At 34.7% G+C, this 20996-nt stretch overlaps 1 protein-coding gene across 1 annotated transcript in view; it reads right to left on the bottom strand.

Moving 5' to 3' along the window:
- The window catches only part of ADAMTS19 (ADAM metallopeptidase with thrombospondin type 1 motif 19), a 228433-nt gene that overhangs the window by 93169 nt on the left and 114268 nt on the right, over positions 1-20996 (bottom strand). Inside the window, exons 9-10 of the mRNA XM_049091890.1 lie at positions 5579-5719; positions 3954-4104 (exon numbers count right to left, since the gene is read on the bottom strand). Coding sequence (XP_048947847.1) covers positions 3954-4104; positions 5579-5719 — 292 coding nt within the window. The remainder of the gene's footprint in view (positions 1-3953; positions 4105-5578; positions 5720-20996) is intronic.

The raw sequence follows: 20996 nt of genomic DNA, 5'->3' as shown, positions 1-20996 counted from the left end.
ATGTTCTCAGATTTCCTTTTACTCCCTGGTCTTCTGCTCTTTTCATTTCCACTTTGAAAAATGTCTTCACTGAGCCTCCATGATCCTGCCTCCTCTTGATTCTATTCCTACCAATAGACTTCTTTAGAGTTTTAATTGTTGGTTTTTCCTCATGTTCCTCAGCTCCAAATATGGTAGTCACCAACTTCTCTGTCTCTCCTGATTCGTTTCTATCTAACTCCTTTCCTGCTGCAATCATTTAGTGTCACATCTTCAATATCACCTACTTATTGATGACTTACATATAAATATCTATCCCAGACCAACTTATAGATCTAGTTGGAATGTCTAATGAACATCTTAAACTTAATTCTAAGGCATTCTGCTTTCTCTTTTCATATTCCTCTCGAGACAAATGCATGGCCTGCTCTATCACTGCCTTCAGATCTCAAAATAAATGTCACTTTCTCCAAGAGGCATTCCCAGATCACCCTATATAAAATAATATCATCCCCACCCTCCCATCCATGGTTTTACTCTCTACCCTTCTTACCTGGGTTTACAACTTGCCAAAACTCTTATTACCAACTGACATGTTATTTGCTAAATGTTATTTGCTAAAATGTATTTATAAATGTTTTGCCTGCTTTTTGGAACAAAAATAAGTATGTTTACCAAAATGTATTTATAAATATTTTTGTTTTTTGTAAGTGGCACAAAGGGAGAGGTCTTTGTTTCCTGCTCTACTATTAGTGTACAGAACTATGCTTGAAAAGAAGCTGGAATTCAATAAATACTTATCAAATCAGTGACTGCATTTGTAAATAATCTCTTCAATGGCTCTACTGATCTAGTTACTACTCTTTGTACTCTACTAATTTGGAATCAGAACTCATGATTTTCAAGAGTTGTATCAGAAAATGATTCTGGAATCAGAAGTCCATTCTCTTAGCTCTAAGACTCAGAAAGAAAACATAGTCCAATTTCTTGATCTGTAGAGTATATCTTAAAGGGAAAAAATTTTGACTAATGTTACATAGCTAGTAAGAGGAAAAACCCAAAGATGGTTCATGCCCCTCCAACCAACGTTCTCCAATCAAACCCTGACTCAAGATGTGTTGCTTTTCCACAGCAGTCTAATTCCTTCTGGTACTGCTTTAAAAATAATTCTTAATAAATATTACACAGAGATAAGAATAAAGAAAAATGTGATTTTATAAATAAAAATATCATGCACATAAAACTTGAGGGTAAAAAAAGAACATTTCTGAATACCTAAAACCTAAAACTTAATTTCACTTACAAAATGCCTAGTTTAAAACGCAGCAACATCCTAGGACATTGAGGAATACAGATTTAAAATAATGTAATAAACGTTTACACTTTTAGAGATGGAAGAAAATCTGTGCAGGTTGGTTAGTGAGAAATAACATATATATAAAGAGAGCAAAACAGCCTAGAAAAATAAAATAAATCAATTAAGATATTTCTTAACACTGATGATGCAGGTGCTGTAGCAGAAGAAACAAATTCAGTTAAAACATGGGATATGATCTATGATTTTTTTCTTTTTCTTCTTTTTTTCTTTTTTTAGAGAGAGAGAGAGAGAGACAGGGATGGAGGCAGAAAGAGGGGGAGAGAGAGAATCTTAAGCAGACTCCACACTCAGTGGAGAGCCCAACATAGGGCTCAGTCTCATGACTCTGAGATCATGACCTAAGCTGAAATCAAGAGTCAGAGCCACCCAGAGACCCTGGGATCTGATCTATGATTTTAACCCATAAAGAAGTCTAAGTTCTCTAAGAGGCAGTAGAGCAAGGTGGTTACAATGTACTCCACTGTCTGGATTTTAACCTAATATTCCCTCTGACAGGTGTAAGAACTTAACAGACTTACTTCTACAGGCCTCAAATTTTTTATCTGTAAAACAGGACTAATAACCATGACATATAATATTTATAAGAATCAAATTAGATCAGAAATATAAATGATTTATGTACTCTGTGGCATATATTTTAGAGTTCAAAATATCGTAGAATGGTATTAGGACAATTTAATTGCAATATAAAATAATTTCTAAAAGCTTTTAAAGATAATGTTTTATGAAAAATAATTTAAAATTTACAAAAATCTTGTTTGTAGTTGATCACTTGCAGAGTGTTTCTGACATTTGGGGTACTTTATAAAACATTAAAATTTTCCATTTATCAGCTCTATCAATTCTTTATACCACATGAACTGAAACTACCTCCCATATACTACTACAACAGTGACCATAAATAGTCTAGTATGTTTTCCAAAATAATGCTAATTTCAGCACATGGAAGTGTATCTCAAAACATTCATTTTGCCATGAGGATTTAAAAAATAAGACTATAACCCATGTTTTGACTGTCTGAAGGTCCAGGATATGAGCAGAGTAAGCAAGGTCAGAGAGGTTTCAGGGACAGATGTAAAGAGCCAAGTTGCTTACTGTTGAATTATCACACCTGATGCGAAGTTCCAAGGACCCAGAGCTCTGCCACTATAAACCCTTGGGAACCAGGTCACAATCACACACCTACACCTGCAGTCACCCCCCCCCCCATTTTTTTAAAAAGATTTATATGTTTATTTGAGCGAGATAGATAGAGACAGAGAGGAAGAACAGAAGGAGAGGGAGAGAATTTCAAGCAGACTCTGTTCTGAGCATGGAACTCAATACAGGGCTCGATCTCACGACCTCAGATCAGGACCTGAACTGAAACCAAGAGTCAGTTTCTTAACTGGCTGAGCTACCCAGGGGTGCCCTGCCACAGTTTCTTCTGAGCTCCACTATTGCCAGATGGATTCTATAATCTACACATCTTTTGACATGTCACATTGAACGCAGTTCCAACTCCTTCAAACATTCACTTATTTTAATCTTAACTGAAACAGCCACTTAGTGACTGCCATGTGCCAGCCTCTGGGCTAGATGCTGGAGAAACAGAGCTTACCCACCAGTGTGGGAAATGGATAAGAGGAAAATAATAAGTGAACAATTCCTTGGATAAGAATTACAAAGACGAGAAAGCACCAGATATGTTGTAATGCCACATACTTTTTTTAAAACTTATAATGTATGCTGCTAGTACTCCAAAATAGCATTACCTTTAACAAAGCCAAACTCCTTTGAAGCAGTCACTGAAACTTAGGTAGAATGAAATATAGCTACCAACTGACTCAAAGCATGACTATCAGTTTACTCCTGCAATACAAAGTGTGCATGTGTATGTTGGGAAGAGGTGGGAATAGACAGGCAGGTAGTGGAAGGGTAGCCAAAAGAATGAAGAAAAGAAACAAGGGAAAGTAAGAAGAGCTAAAATTCTTATATCAATTAAGAAAGCCATTTTGCTCACTCTTCCAGACCTTATATTTTTTAGGCTGGTACAAATGGCCTGAGTAGTTAGTGACCATTTGAATATTAATATATAGATGCTGCAAAGTTTACCATTACATATTTGCCCTTTTCATCTAGTTTAATGATTTAAAAATATACTCTCAGGTAGTTTTTGTTCTGAAGAACATATTTTTAACATTTTATTTTCAGGGTTAAAAGATATAACTCTTCCTCTACAATTATATGTTCATGTATTGCTTTTATTATATTTTCACCCAGTTACATACCATGTAAGAAAGACACTTAAAATAAAAGCCCTGAACTGGCACAGTATAAATACTTCCCTGACTTCAGTGCCATTTTTGAAATTGAAATTCTTGGGTCATTCCTTCCTGACTTAGATTAAATGGCCACACCTTATTTCTATCACTTCCAAAGTGCCAGGGGAAAAAATGCAGTAACCTTTTCTTAGAAAATCTTTCTTTCCAAGATTGGGGTGCTCTTAAAAGAGCCACAAACTTTGAAATAAAGTCATCTTCTTCCCATCTCCAATCAATGAAAACAATGAATGTGAACATACACTTAAAAAATTGCATCTGTACAGAATGCTTACCTGCATCTCTTGACAAAAGGAAGCCAAAGGCCCAAAGAGAATCTGACATTGCTCATCAGCAGTGTATGTCATCCCTGGCAACTTGGAGGGAACCATCACGGAATTGACACTCTGGGGGTTTGTCTGGAGCAAGCAGTTACTGGCCTTTGACCTGGCAATATGCAGATATGTATAAAATTCTGAATTTCACATAAAAACTTGTTATAACTAGCATAGCAACAAGAAACATTTTTATAATGTTAAAAATAAGCTCTTACTTTTATTTATAAGTTCTTCAACTGAATATTTATAGAAGCCATCCCATATATGAGAATCATTTATGTACAACTATATAAAATAATCCTAATAATAATATTAAAGTTAACAATGTTTTGGTTTATAAAGGTCTTTCATAGGGATTAACTCAGCCAACCTACATAACACAGTGAGATGTTATTACTATACACATTTATACTATGAAGAAGTTCAGACTTAGAGTGTAACTTGCCTCAAAATAATGTGTAAAGGTAAAAAATCAATTATAATTGGGGACTTAGTTATATGACTTAAATATATGGAAGGCTCTGTCAAGTGAGTATTGAGAGTACAGATATTTTTGTACTTGACACTGTAATACAACTTCCATTTACGAGGTGATATTTAATTTTATCATATATCTGATTCTTGTGAAGGCAGCCATACAAAATCATGCATGTTCTTTAGGAACTGCTCAAGGGTTCCTGTTGCAAGTGAGGCAGTGAGATCACATATTACATGTTTTGCAAACTGGTCTCTATACTATCATGACAAAGAGCATGGGATGTACTGCACATAGTTCACACCACACCTAGGGTAAGGTAGGAAACATCATATTTTGGTGGATTTTAATATTCATTTAACAGAAAAAATAGGCTTGCAAATTTAAATGATATGGAAAGCTGAACAAAATTTGTCTGTATAGTGATTTAGCTAGCTAGGTGCTCCTCTATATCTTAGTGAGACTTGGGGATACTTTAAGCAGCTCTCAAATCTAACTACTTTGCAAATCACTACTGTTTCAGTTGCTCCTTTATTAGCAAAGGGACCAGTAAAAGACAAGGGCTTTAAAATGAAAATTAGAACAATAATAAATATTTTCCATTTCTTTTTCAACCAGTGAGAAACTGAGCAGAGAGAAACTGCTCTCACTGTTTAAAGTGGGTAAGTAGAGAATGAGGACTATTATAATGGTGAACACCATGTCCAAATGAAAAAAAATTCAGAGTTTAGAAGTATCCCAATGGAAGGGTGGGGCTTTTGTTAAAGAGGTTCTTTGTGATAACAGATGTGCTGAGTGATGAGCAATGAGAATGTTTCCAGTGGGAAATTCTGAAGAGGCAATTAAATTCTGTGACAGATAATTTTCCAACCTTACAAATCATCTTGCCCGTTCTTTTATAAGAAAATGTGGAAAGTAAGAAGCAGATGGGTTAAATAATATGTTCCAATTCACACTATGAGTCAGGGGAAGAGCCAGCATTGGAACCAACTGCCTTGATCTCTAATATGATGTCCTCTTCAGTCTCCTGTGCCACTTTCCCTGGTTGGGAGAGGAAGCAGGCACATGTAAACATTGACAATACAACAACAGTAAATGACCTCAGTACCTTAGAAATCTTTCCAAATCTTCCTTGCTACATCGGGACCATGAAACATCACCAAGATTTTGTCCTTTAATCCATTCACCAGACATGATATGAAGACCATCAGCACATGATGGGTGGTCATTGTCATGATTAATGCCCATGCTGATTCAGAATATAGTTAAAATAAAAAATTACACTAGATAAATATATTTTAACATTTTATAATGGCAATTAAATAACAGACAAATACTTAAAATAATGGCAGATAAATTAGCTTTAAAGGTCAAAAATAAAATTAGGTTTCAGAATAAGTTATTTTGAAAAATTCTGTTATCTAGATTAAAGGTAATTATTTTTAGTTAGTAAAAAAACACTTTCCCAACCAATCAAGTAAATAATATGTTCAGTCACCTCTATCAAAATGATCTGCAGATAAATTTCTCACAGAGTAGTATGTATGAAACACAGAAATAGTTATGTTTCTATTCAACCATATTAGATACTTATTCCTGCCTTGAGATTCTTTATTCATACCTTCTATAAAATCTGAAACCACATCAAAACTATTATTTTCCCCATCTGCTTCATTAGACTGTGCTCCTCCACTCATCATAACACAAGCTGTCCCTGGAAAACCTTCCTATTCCTGGCCATTTTTTTTTTTCTAGTAAACCTTGTATCTGTAGCTTTAAGTTGAAGATCTATTTAAAAACCTGCCTTATCTCCAAATGGATGTACTAGGAGAATGTTGAATTGAGTATGTTGAAAAACTGCTCTATTTTCTCTTTCAAGCCTCTACTTAACTCCTGTATTCTCTTTTTCTTTCACTCTATCCTTTGTGCCTTCACTTGCCACCCAATCTGCCAAATCAAGAATCTTCAGGCCATTTACCCCTTCTCTAAGATCATCCAAGGCTATTTTATTTACTCTGTGTTAGAGGGTAAGTCCTGCTAGTTCTACTTCCCAAATATTTCTCTCAACTGTCACCTCCTTTCAATTCCTTTGTTACTATTAATAAGAATTACAAAGTATTTAGTCTCAACAATTATTATGGCATTATTGGGTGCTGGGCCTCTAGTCTTTACCAACAATTCTCCCTTTTACTCCTACTCTGCCCTAGTGAAGTCTATTTAAAACACAATCCATTGCCATTCCTCTGCTTCCCCATTACCTACATGGCATTTTCCAGCTCTTAACATGGTACAAGGTCTCTTTATCTTCTTCCAAGTCCTTTACTGCATTTTCTCCTCAACAAATTATTTCTAGTGGCTTTTTTTTTTTTTTACAATTAATTGTCATTTGGCATTTTCCATGTGTCATACTCTGTAGAAAGGGGTTTTATAAGCTTGAATTAAAAGACTCCATGAGGTAGGAACTATTAAAACACCAATTTTGCTGATGAGAAATAACTTTCCCAAGGTTATACAGTGAGAGAGTGGAAAGTGGTGATGTCTGAACTGAGGTGGCTGGCTCTAGAATCATGTGACTGACCATTACACATCTGGCATCTATGAATTCCATTCCCTCTCCTGCCCTGTTCAAAGTGCCTCTCTTTCAATGTCTTTGCCTGGATAACTTCTCCTGTCCGTTACCTTCAGGAGGTTTTCTTTTACTAACTTCCATATTACCTATGTATAATCTTTGTCCTAGCACAGGATTCTGTGAACAACATTGTTATAGCATTTTCTACCTTGCATTATACAATTTAACTTCTAGTTAATGCTGCAACTTGCTCATCCCTCTAAGATCCTGGCAGACTGAAATCATACTCTATAAATCTTACTTAAATGCTGAGTCAAGTCACTGTGTAGAATCACTTCTACTGCAAGAAAACTCATGTAATCTCTACTGAATTCTCAGAGTGAAGGTTAATAGTGGAGGCAGAGGAAGAGGGAAAAATTGGTTTTGTACAGGCTGAGTTTGAAATGATGGCAGGATAGTCAAGTGTCTCCTTTTCTCATTCTGTATGATTTAGATAGTAAAATAGTATTTCATAATAAAAATAGTGAAGACCTAAAATATCTACATTGTATTTTAAGATCCAAATAAAAGAGTTATTATAGAAGATGCTAAGGGAAATCACAACTAGACCACGTATGTTTTCTCAAATGAAAATAAACATTTTCATGATGATCAAACTACTTTTTCATGGAGATAAATTAAAACTTTGATTCAAAACTATTATATTTAACATGTTTTTGAAAGAAGAAAATGAGAGGTGCCTGGGTGGATCAGTTAGTTAAGCTCCTGCCTTCAGCTTGGGTCATGATCCTGGGATGTGGGGCTCCCTGCTCAGCAAGGAGTCTGTTTCTCCTCTGCTCCTCATCCTGCTTGTGCTCTCTCTCTCTCTCTCTCTCTCTCATTCTAGCTCTCTCTCAAATCAATCAATCAATCAATCAAATCTTAAAAAGAAAATAAAATGATATGGCTGGAATAAGTGATTAATTTCTGAGTTAAAAATAATGAATTAAGAAATCACTGTCTTTGCTAACTTCTGAAGACTCCCCAAATTCTGGTCTAAACAAAGCTAAAAATACATTACTGAATATCTTGTTCCATATTTTAGTTTCAGAAAAATTCAGCTCTATGTTGAACCATATTTCTCTTTTCTAATCTAATCAATGTCTTTATATAGGGCCTATATCACACATTAGTAGGATGACTCACAGGGAAAATAGGAAGACAAATGTTTTTCATACTTTGATGCTAAAGAGGAAAAATAAGAGATGATGTTGAGTAGGTATGGACAAGTTTAGTTATTGGGAGGTACAGTAAATGATGCTGAAGTTGAAAGAGATATGAATTCTGTATCTCCTGACTCCTTACCCAGAGGACTAGAGGCAAGTAAGTAACAATAAGGAAAGAAAGGTGCCTCAGTTTCTTCATTTATTAAATATACTTTCCTAACTAGTTGTTAGGAAAATTATATGAGGACGATGTTAAATGCCTCAGTACCAGGAATATAGTAGGAACCCATGATTATTTTTTTTCTGGGGTCAAGAGATCCAAGAAATCTTATCATTCTAACTTGTCAAAAAGCACAAAGAGATAAACATCATCATCTGTAATTTACTGTATTTGTGGAAGGAAGTTGCTTTGGTGGAAGTTGTGGACTTTAAGGAAAATCAAGTAAAGAATAACAGCAAGAATTTACTTTGCTTGGATGTTAAAATAAGAAATTGCAAGGAAGGCAGAATCTCACAAATTGAATAAAATGCCTTAACGCACTTCTAGCAGTACGGTTCTGATGCAGTCCTTGCCAGCATCACTGTCTCACCTCCACCAGCGAGGGATTCTGGCCACAGGACATGTTGCCGGGTGACCCTGTTTTATCAACAGCCACTTGTGCTGTGGAACATGCTCAACTCTTCCATCTGTGGTGGTACAGTGTCTCAAACCATACACAAATGCTATTATTTCTGAGAGGCAACTGGTCTTTTTCAGGAACAATAAAACTTCTTAAATAATATGTCCATTTGAGAGAAGGAGAGGTTTTGTTTCCAAGATTTAGCAATTTGGACATTCTCCCAAAGTAGTGTAATGTGATTTTCCAAATTGGGAAGATTACAACTTCTCATCCAGATGATCATTTTCCTTTTGGGATCCTGATCCTCATGTAAGAAATTAGTTATAGCCATGGAGAGATCTGATGATTCAAGCATTGTTTACCATTAGTTAAATTTTCCTAAAGTCATTTAACTTGTAACAGAAAAAAATTATCATTAAAATGAGACAGGACTTAAAAAAAAAAAACACACATCTGGAATTATCAGGAAACACTGCTTAGTCCCGATGCTACAGATATGAAATAAAACAAATAATTGTGAACCTTTATCTGCACCAGTCACTGTATTAATCATTTACAATGATGATATCACTCAATTCTCACAATATCCCCATAATGTTTCTATTATCATGACTTCTATTCTATACATGAGGAATGTGCTGAGGTTAATGGTAGAGTTGGGATTCAGAGCCAGGCAGTCCGATGCTCAAGCAAAGAGATCTCTAAACAACCAAATTACAGTGAATCAAAATGCTCCATTTATGCACATGATTTTTTTGTTTGTTTCCTGGATAATTTTAAAAGTCCTCTCTCTGCTAGCAGAAATACACCTCCACATATATAGTTCTAAAACCAAGTCACATTAAATGGAAAGCATTCTTAAAGTAAGACATTAGCAACACCTTTCTTCATACTGTGCAACTGAGCTACATTTTAATAATCTCAGTTTAAATTCATTTTGACAAAGAGCCTTGGGCAAATAAACTCTCCACTAACATTGTACATGGTTGTCAAGTCAACTGAAAAAATATTTTTATCTTATAAAATTTCTCAACTTGTTTAAAAGTCACTGCCAGGAAGTTTTGTGATATCCTGCGGAAAGCTGGAGAAACATTTGGATTTTGAAGATGGTCCCTTTTGATGTTTAAAGAGCTAGAGGAGAGAACATTTATGAATTCACTCACATATTTTGCATAATTCAGAAATGATCAGATTTGTAAACAGTAATTCTTTAGAAGAGTAAAACCTTTTTGTGCTAAATATTATTAAATATTTTGTTATGATGTATTATTTCCCACTAAAAGCCATATAGTATATGGAAAGTCTTATTTAAAAAAAAAAGAAACAAACTGTCACAATGTCTAAGTGGAAGTGTATTATATTTCCATGAAATGACAATTTCATACGATTCCGTGGCTGGATGTGATGTGATGTAAGTTCACTGATGTGTGCTCATGGGGAAAAAAAATCAAAATATGTTTATTATTTATTATATTTTAAATAATTTTAATCATTTAAATTTCAGTTTTCATAAGACAACTAAATATGTACCTCTTTTATTTATTCATTCATTCATTCATTCATTCATTCAAGATAGAGAGAGAGGCAGATGGAGAAGCAGGCTCCATGCAGGGAGCCCAATGCGGGACTCGATCCTGGACCTCCAGGATCACGCCCTGGACTGAAGGCAGGCGCTAAACCGCTGAGCCACCCAAGGATCCCCCTAAATATGTACCTCTATCAGAAGTCAAAGGCAATGTAAAATAAGCCAGCAACAATGTCAAAAATTTTTTTTAAAAAGTAGAGTTACGAAAAAAGGGTTTATTTTGACTTTGGTATACATTGTATGACAGGCATATCTAACAACTGAACAAACACTTGTTGAGAATGCATTGTGTGCTGGGTGCTGTACTGAACTACAGTCACAAAAATTAATGAGATCTAGTTCCTGCCCTCAAGGTGTATAAACTACTATCTATTGGGGTTAGGGCACACTATCCTTTGCTCTTTTAAAGCTAATACATGCTGCTATAAATATCGGGGTGCAGGTGTCCCGGCGTTTCATTGCATTTGTATCTTTGGGGTAAATCCCCAACAGTGCAGCAATGGCCACGATAGCCAAACTGTGGAAGGAGCCTCAGTGTCCAACGAAAGATGAATGGATAAAGAAGATGTGGTTTATGTATACAATGGAATATTACTCAGCTATTAGAAATGACAAATACCCACCATTTGCTTCAACGTGGATGGAACTGGAGGTTATTATGCTGAGTGAAGTAAGTCAGTCTGAGAAGGACAAACATTATATGTTCTCATTCATTTGGGGAATATAAATAATAGTGAAAGGGAATATAAGGGAAGGGAGAAGAAATGTGTGGGAAATATCAGAAAGGGAGACAGAACGTAAAGACTGCTAACTCTGGGAAATGAACTAGGGGTGGTAGAAGGGGAGGAGGGCGGGGGGTGGGAGTGAATGGGTGACGGGCACTGGGGGTTATTCTGTATGTTAGTAAATTGAACACCAATAAAAAAATAAATTAAAAAAAAATAAAGCTAATACATGCCTGGGTCTTGTTAGTTCTATATTCCTTAAAGCTCTCCCACCTATTATGCCCTTTCCACAACTAGTTATATCAACCAAGACAAGTGCTAATTCTCTTCACTTCTGGACTACTGTAATGTCTGTCTGACTGACCTCATGCCCCTTAACCCTTTGCTTTATTAAACCATGCTTTAATTACTTTAGCTTATTATGAATATATTAATACCATAAACTAGTTTCCTAGGATTTTTTTTTTTAGAGAGAGAGAGAATGGTGTAGGGAGAGAAGGAGAAAATCTCAAGCAGACTCTGTACTGAGCATGGAGCCTGACGCAGGGCTCAGTCTCACAACCCTGAAATCAGGACCCCAGCTGAAACAAAGAGTCAGACATCAACCAACTGAGCCACTCAGGCACCACCCAGCCCAGGCAAAATATTCTACTATTCCTTGGCAAGCAGTGATACTGAAAATGTAAATAATGCACATGTACATCAGAATCCTAGGGCATGCTGATGTTGGGTTAGTTAAAATGCAGAGTCCTGGGCCCTGCCACAGTGGATTGAAAGAGACTATGTAGAGATAAGGCTTAAGGAACGATACCGTATTCTTACTCAAAATTGTAAGAAGCAATGATCAATAGGACAAAAACCTAAGCTTTCATCTTATTTTTCAAGTGATCTGTAAACTGACTTCAATCTAATTTTCACCATTTGTACAATCCCCTTCTTATCAGAATGCTTTCCCCAAATTATCTGTATTTACAAATGCAACCCAAATTTTAAGACCCTCTTCCTGTATAAAAAACTCTTCAGTAAATTCTAGCATGTATTTCCCATTATTGTTAACTTTTGTGTCTTCCAAATATATATGGCAGGTATACATATCAGAGCTACTTTCTGTTTCTGGCAAATTTTGAGTAATACATATAAGTGGTCACCATTTAGAATTTAAGTGTTTGGAGAACAAGAATTCTTGATATTAGATAAATGGATACAGATTTACCAACTGATAAAGAATCATAGAAGCAACTAAAATTCTGTAAATTTGAGGGCAAGTTGAAATTAATGTGGCCTCTTACTGATTTAGAGAAATTGTAAGCCCTAAAAGTCTGTAGATGATCAGCTCAAGAAAGGTTGCTTGCCTGACTCTGGACCACACATTTGCCAAGATACATTGGAGAAATGCAAACAGAAAGCCAATTCTTATAAGACCATTCATTAGCTGGGTGATTTTTTCCCCTCTCCCACCTACTCACTCTGACATCCAAATCTACATTTGGAGAGAATCTGTTGTGGGAATGCAGCCACATCTATACTGGCTGAAGTCCCATTATGATTATTAACTTGGACAAACTACTTATTACTCTAACTGGTATCATTGTCTGAATAAAGTATCAAATACAAAAGCTGTGTTAGTGGTCTGTAAGGGTTTCCATAAGAAGTTCATTTCCTGCCAATCCAGTAAGAATTCTGAAGGATATGAAATCGATTCCTTGAACAAACAGAGACATATATGGCCAATGGAAGTTGAAGATCTCCCTTGTCCATTAAAGCATTCATAAAAATAAGTATGCTACTACTAATTATTACTGTTTTTCATTCACTCTGTATTATGTGTCAACCACTGTGCCATGCAATTAAAGCATGAACAACCTAACAACGAGCCTTGAAAAGAAAACTTACCCAAATTGTAGGGATGAAGAAAATGAGTACGGACACATAGACTTGCCTAAAGTTTATTCAGTGAGTAGCTGGCATGACAAGAATTCAAGCCCAAGTCTATCTCTCTAATATTTTTTTCCCTATCACCCGCCCACTGAGTAGTTTCTAACCCCAAACAAGGCATGTGTGCCACAGGAAGATACTTATGACTTTTGCTATAGGGAATCCTCTAGAGTACAAAATAGTAAAAGAGTACAATGTGGTTACATGTAGCCATTTACAATTTCAGTGGGTCAAGGTACATTAATTAAAGAATAATTGATTAAGCATCTGTCTTTGGCTCAGGGTGTGATCCTGGAGTCTCCGGATTGAGTCCCACATCGGGCTCCCCTTTTTTTTTTTTTTTTTTTTTTTTTTTTTTTTTTTTTTTTTGAGAAACTGCTTTTTCTTTATTTAGGCCTTAGGAAGATATTACCTTAAAAAAAAAAAATCCAGTTTTACATATTCCTAAATAGATAGGACCAAATGATCAGAGAAATAATTTCTTTTGTAAAAATTGGCCAAATTTTATCAAAAACCTAACATACAATATAATTCAAATTATATAAAGACTGCTTGGGATCATAACATTCCAAATGTATGACAGTTGTAACTCCATCCTAACAGGTGTGAAAGTATTTGCTCTCATGTTGCTTTGGTCCAAAAGAGTAGAGCTGATCAGTAAGAATAAACTAAGTACCTAATTTTTTGCAAACAATTTAGTTATCGGCAGCAGAAATATCCATGATGAATAGTTCTACTACAGCAAAGTATAATAACTGAATATATTTCATCAACACATCACAGCATGGAGCCTGTTTGTCCCTCTGCCTAAGTCTCTGCCTCTCTCTCTCTCTTTCTTTCTCTCTCTCTGCCTCTCTCATGAATAAATAAATAAAATCTTTAAACAAAAAAAGAATAATTAAATTTGAACATTTTAAGGAGCAATTGATTTTTTAGAGGTAAGAAAGAGAACCTCTGAGTTGTTTTTTTTTTTTTACTATTATAGCAATTGTTATTAGTTCCCGTATTCCCATCCTAGTTGTTTTAGATTATATATAATGCCTTATCATCATTGCTCACTTACTTTTTACTGTTTGTCTACTGACCCTTTAGACATTACTAAAGATGTCTTTAGAATATATCCTCTTTCTCTTAGAGTAAATGCATTGATGCATTCATTCTCAACAATGTAGAAAGAAAACCAAAAATTGTATTCCCTTCTAAAAGGTGCTCCTCTGACAAGCTGACAGAGATTAGCCAAATTTAGGTTGGATAGGATGTCTCCTGGGGGCATAAGATGGTTTCTTACTGAATTAGCAGAACTTTATATTAGATAATCTAAGTAGCTAAAGTACTGGATTTGGTCTTTCCAAGTCCATGACTTCAGGACTTACATGAAATTGTTGGAAAGACCTAGACCTAGATTTCAAGGTAGACACATCATAATTGATACATAACATAATTATTGCATTTCCACATAGCTAATTTTATATAGGAATACAAAGTATCAAGTACTAAAAATATTTTGCCATACTTATATTTATGTAGTTATAAAACTAACATTTTTTTCTCAGTTAAGGCAATTGCATTCCTTGACCTAAACTAATTCCTCTTTTCTACTTCTGGAACTCAACTATCCTCTACTCTGAATCTCAAGAGGACTGTCCAAGAGATGAGTATTTGTACAATAAATGCTTACTCATTCAAACAAACATCTGAGTGCCTATAATATACAATACACTCTGTGCTAAGGGAGAAAAAATGTATTAGACAGTAAGTGTATTTTCAGAGACTGCTGTTCAGTAGTATATGTGTGTAGGGAGTTGTAAATATCAGTACACATTAGCATATATTAGAAATTAAGTGATATTTACTATAAACAATGCAAGGGACCTAAAAAAAAGAAAATTTCCAGCCAGACTTTTAGATTTCAGAAAAGTGATAGCATTTGTCCTGACCTTAAATGGGTAAGTAAAATTGGAAGAGATCTAATCAGTATGACTGAGAGCTGAAATAAGAAAAAAGCATAAAGGGCAGCCCCGGTGGCTTTAGCAGTTTAGTGCCGCCGTCAGCCCAGGGTGTGATCCTGAAGACCCGGGATCGAGTCCCACGTTTGGCTCCCTGCATGGAGCCTGTTTCTCCCTCTGCCTGTGTCTCTGCCTTTCTCTCTGTGTGTCTCTCATGAATAAATAAATACAATCTTTAAAAAAAAAGAAAAAAGCTTTAATAAAGACAAAGTTTAAAAATTATGTATTGTTTGCATCCACGAAATAGCAAAGTAGATTATACAGTGAGAGAGGTAGACTGGGACCACTATAAAACTCATGAACTAAGGCTGAAGAATTTGAAGTTCAGTTATTAAGAGATAAAGGGCAATAAATATTTGTGAACCAATACGTGAGATAGCTCAGAAGGGTAAACTGCTAAGGCAGAATGACCAAGGGAGCAGGTACTGCAATAGTCCAAGCCTGAAAGAATGACAGAAGTAACATACAGATGGAATAGCTTTTTCACATGAATAATGGATAAAATATGGCAACTGATTAGGAGAGGAATTAAAAGGAGAAAGAGTTAAAGATATTTCAGATGCCTCAACTGAAGAAATGATAGCAGTACTGATGCCAGTAACAGAAATGCAGATGTCTGAAGAAGCAGGTTTCTAACCTGGTCTTACCCTTGGTTCTATTCCAGGCACAATTTCCAGCAGAGTATGTAAGCAAATGTCATTGATTTCAAAGGCTTGTTACTTCACAAGACATCTGCATTCTTGGTACTCTGGCAATACTTAGAACTTTAGCAGGTGCCCCAAATATTTATTGCCTTCAAGGAGCTAACTTTGCATATTTATTGCCTCATTAGGCTCTTGGTTCTGAAGAAACTCCTGAATTGCCAACTTAGTGGAAAAGCTGTGGCTCCATGCCAAAGTTCAGTAATGTATATTAGGCTTCTATCCTCATTCAACAAGTAAACAAAAACCAAAAACACATATGCATCTTTGACAATTTCCCATAATTTATGTAATTTTACACTCAACAGCTCTACAGAGTAGGCAATCTAATTATCATATGAAAATATTAATCATTAAATAAATTATACACATTTAATGCACTTTCTTTTAACTTTTAAAAACACAGAACTCTGCTAGAGCGTTTTTATTTTCTTGAAAGTGTTGCAAGTATAAGTTATCATAAATGTGCTGAAATCAAGTTACGAAACTGGTGTCATGTACCAATTTCAAGACAAACAATTTTGTCCACAACTTTATGTCCACTGTATTATTTCAAAATATACCTTAAAAGGACATTTTCTACATATAGGAAAAGAAGTACTGAGTCATCAGATGCTAATGGCCAAAAAATATTGTTTTATTAATATAAAAGTGATCATTTTCAAATCTTTATGATTATTTTTATTGGCTTCATATTTTTTTATGTAATGGGCCTAACTTTAGTCAGAAAAAGGTGAGATTTTCAACTATTCTAGCAAGCAAGGAAACACATACACAAATTAAATTAGAACTTAAAATGTGTTATACTCAAAGCTGGCAAAAGGAGCTGAAACTGTAAGCACAAGTTGTCTTTTAAGTTTGGAAAACAAGCGCCACATGGCCTCCAAAAATAGTGCACCATTTTACACTCCTCTCAAAAATGTATATCTGTTTCCCCACACATTCCAACACTTTACACTCACTTACACAGTTATCAAAATACCACTTAACAACTATTTATTGAGCACATATGAAAGATGTTAGACAATGTTAAATGAATGCTACATCAAAACAGTAACAAAAAAGAACACAAACAAAAAACCTAAACAAAACTAGACATAACCCCTGTCCTCAAGAACCACAATTTCATTAGACACGGAGAGTACAAATAAGAAAATAATGTAAATCTACAACTGTGAAAAAATTAGGAATGAAAACTACAGAGAGCCTATATGAACACATATGTTAAGAGGTTTAAGCTATCCATAGAGTACTTTTGTGAAGAATAGGAGAAAATAGGGAAGAAGGCAGGAATTTTTTTCTGCCAAGGTTAAAAAAAATGGTCCTTATAGTGGAAGTAAATATGGATTCACCAGTATAGATTTCTGTAATCTGATAGGTGAAATTTGAATTGCTGTGGTCTGAACAGGCATTCTATGAATGATGCTACATTGTTTTTGTTTTTTTTTTAAGATTTTATTTATTTATTTATTCATGAGAGACACAGAGAGAGGCAGAGAGACAAACAGAGGGAGAAGTAGGCTTCTTGCAGGGAGCCTGCTGCAGGGCTCGATCCCAGGTCCCGGGATCATGACCTGAGCCGAAGGCAGGCGCCCAACCACTGAGCAACCCAAGTGTCCCTGTTCTGCTTTGTTTTAAATAAAAGCCGTAGATAGACCTCCACGAGCTGTGTGGTGCCACTTTCTATAACAGGGCTTTTGTCATTTTCTGTATTGATTTATATGTGCTCTTTATTAAGTAAAATACTACTTTTTCATGTATCTTGCAAATACTTTCACTGACTGTGATTTTTTCTTTTAACCATTGTATTTATTCCCTTGCAATGATATTTATTGTAAGTTGTTATTTTTATGTGACTTTAAATATTTCTAGATTTCATATCTAGAATTACAGACATTCCCTATTAAAAGACAAAAGAGAAAACAGTCAACAAAACAAAAAATGTCATAATTTACAATTATTTTGGTGTGTTTTGATGTGATATATAAACTACAGAATCAGATTCCTGTTATATATATATATACATATATATATACTTTTTTTTTTTGAGAGAGAGTGCATGCCTGTGAATGAGGGGGGAGGCAGGGAGGGAAGGAGAGAATCTTTTTTTCTTTTTAAAAATTGTATTTATTTATTCATGAGAGACACACAGAGGCAGAGACATAGGCAGAGGGAGAAGCAGGCTCCCCACTGGGAGCCTGATGCAGGACTCAATCTGAGGACAATGAAATCAGGACCTGAGCCAAAAGCAGATGCTCAACCACTGAGCCACCCAGGTGCCCAGGGAGAGAGAGAATCTTAGGCAGGATCCATGTCCAGGATGGAACACAATGGGGGGAGGGGGCTCAGTTTCAAGACCTGAGATCATGACCTGAGCCGAAATCAAGAGTCAGGAACTTACCAACTAAGCCACCCAGGTGCCCCAGACTCCTGTTATTTTTTTAACCGAATGATTCATTTCTTTCCGCTAATTATAATGCAGCTTTTATTATATGCTACATTTCTACATTTCTTCCTACTTACAAGTTTAATTTTTTTACTCTATCTTCCACTGACTTATTTCTTTATTCAATCACCAACACAAACTGCTTTATCTATTATGAAATATATTAGTGTCTGATAGAGTTAACCTCTCCTCGCCACTGTTTTTTCTTTTGTAACAACACATTTCTTATGTTGATTTTTCAAAATGGGATGTATAACCAGTCTGTCTAATAAAAAAAAATAAGGAAAGAAAATTCTATTGGCATTTTTGGGCAGATCACACTAAATCTATACATAGATAATTGTCATTTTATAATATCGACTGTTCCTATCCCAAACCAGAAAACGTCTTTCCATTTATTTAAGCCACATTTATGACTCTCTGTGTAGATATAAATTCTTCTTTTTATAAGTCTTGTACATTGCTTTGTAAGTATTTCCTAGGTATTTTATCTTTTTTGTTTTTATTTTATTTCATCTTTTGCTATCTTCAATATAAATGGAATTTTTTTCTTTCTTTATAGTGTCCAAGTGGTTGCTGCTTATGTACTGAAAAGCAAAAATTTTTATATACTTTTGTAACAGGTCAAGAAAATCTCTTATTCTAATAGAAAAATTTTTAGTAGGTTGTCTTGAGTTTCCCAAGTATACAAATAATGCTTATTTTGCCATTCCTTTCTAGTTTTAATTTTCTTTTGAAATTATGAAACATTTTCATGAAAACAAATACATGCAATATATACATTTATACATACTATACACATTTGTGTATGTCTATATGTGTTATGTAGTTTAATACAATTTAAGCATTAAGGAAAACCATCACACAAAAAATCTTAATCTGATCAATTCTAAGATCCATGTCAAATCGTTGTATCTGCCTTCAAAAGACAGCACAGAATATGTACTGTTTGGGAAATCATTTCAATCCTGAAGTCCTAAAGACAGTGTCACATATTTTTTCCTAAATATTGTCTGTGATATATATATCAGTCTTTATTTTATCCAGAATTGATTTTTAGAAGTAATCTGAAAGTATTCAATTTCATTTTTATACATGCAGTAAACCAATTGCACCATCATATTTTTCTGAAAAGTCAACTTTCTCTACTGATCTGCCAAAACCTTGCTCAGACACAGATTTTCATGTAGACATGGACCTGTTGATGACTCTCTGCTTGGTTCTACTGGTTCATATCTATCCATATTTGCATAAGTCAAAATGTCTTTATACTATACTTTTGAAATTGGTCTTGATTACTGTTAGGGAAAATTCCCAAATTATTCTCCTCCTCATCTTTCTCTGTTTCTATCTTCATCTCTTCCTTCTCCAGTTAAGTTTTGGCTATTTTGTCTATTTGTACTCATACACAAATTTTGAAAATATCTGCCCACCACCATATAAGAAGCTGTCATGGTGTATTTATTGGAATTTCCATGAATCTCTAAATCATTTATAGTAGAATTGACATCAGAAGAGAATAAATTTATCCATATAGATAGTATATTTTCATTGACACATTCAGTAAATTTAAATAATGGTATATACTTTCCTACCTTTTGTTGGAATCATTCCTACATATTTTGTGTTTTCTATTGCTACAGTAAACAGTATTCTCTTTTTTAAAGACATTTTCTATTTTTGTGTTGACAGCTGATTTTTGTGTATTTATCTTATATTTAATAATCTTACTAAATTCATAAATTAATTCCATGCTTTGCTTCTACATTACATCATGTTTTTATATAGGGAAATCATGATTTGCAAATTAAAACAGCCATGTTTCTTCCATTCTCATCTCTACAGCTCTTATTCGTTTTCCTGCCATGCTTTGTGTCTCAAGGACATATATGGAACTAGATGTAGTAAGATCCATGTGATTTTCTCAATTTTGTAGAAGTGTTTCTAAGATGTCACCATTAAGAATGATGTTTCCCAGGGATGCCTGGGTGGTTCAGTTGGTTAAGTGTCTGACTCTTGATTTCAGTTCAGGTGTTTACCTCAGGGTTGTGTTCAAGCCTAATGGGCTCCACATTGGGCATGGTGCCTACTTAAAAAAAAAAAAATGATGTTTCCCATCAATTTTGGTAAATACACATCACTAAATTTTGTCTTATTGGGCCTCTGAGATACTATATAGTTTCTATCTTTAATCTATTGTGATGAAAATTTTTAAATGATAATTGACCTTTGCTTCCTGACACAAAATAAACTCTTTCTCTTGTATTAACTGTGTTTACATAGTGTTGTTTTATTTTGAATTTTTTTTTCATTTTTGTATCATTCTCAGATAATAAAGGACTGTAGCTTTCCCTCCTCATAAGTGTCCCTTATTGATTTTTATATTACATTAATATTAGCCTCAAATAATGAGTGGTAGGGTGTTCCTTTATTTTCTACAAAAATTAGATTAATATTAGCATTATTTATTCATTGAACCTATTCCTATGTCTGAACTGGTGTTTTCTTTGGGAAGATTCTAATGTGCTGATATAATTTCTTTAAATGGTTATAGAGCTTTATGGCCTATTATGTTTTCTTAGAATTTTCCCATTTCATCTGTTTTTAATTTTTTGTCATGACAGTATTCACTGTATTTTCTTAGTGTCTTTTTAATACCTTTGGTATCTGTTATGCCATCTTTTTCATTTCTAATACTGGTGAATTGAGCATTTTTTTCTCCTGGTTCAGTTTT

Source organism: Canis lupus, chromosome 11 (genome assembly GCF_003254725.2).
Source record: "Canis lupus dingo isolate Sandy chromosome 11, ASM325472v2, whole genome shotgun sequence".
Lineage (NCBI taxonomy): Eukaryota > Metazoa > Chordata > Mammalia > Carnivora > Canidae > Canis > Canis lupus.
Note: the sequence above shows the minus strand (reverse complement) of the source record. Positions and strands in the feature narration are given on the sequence as shown.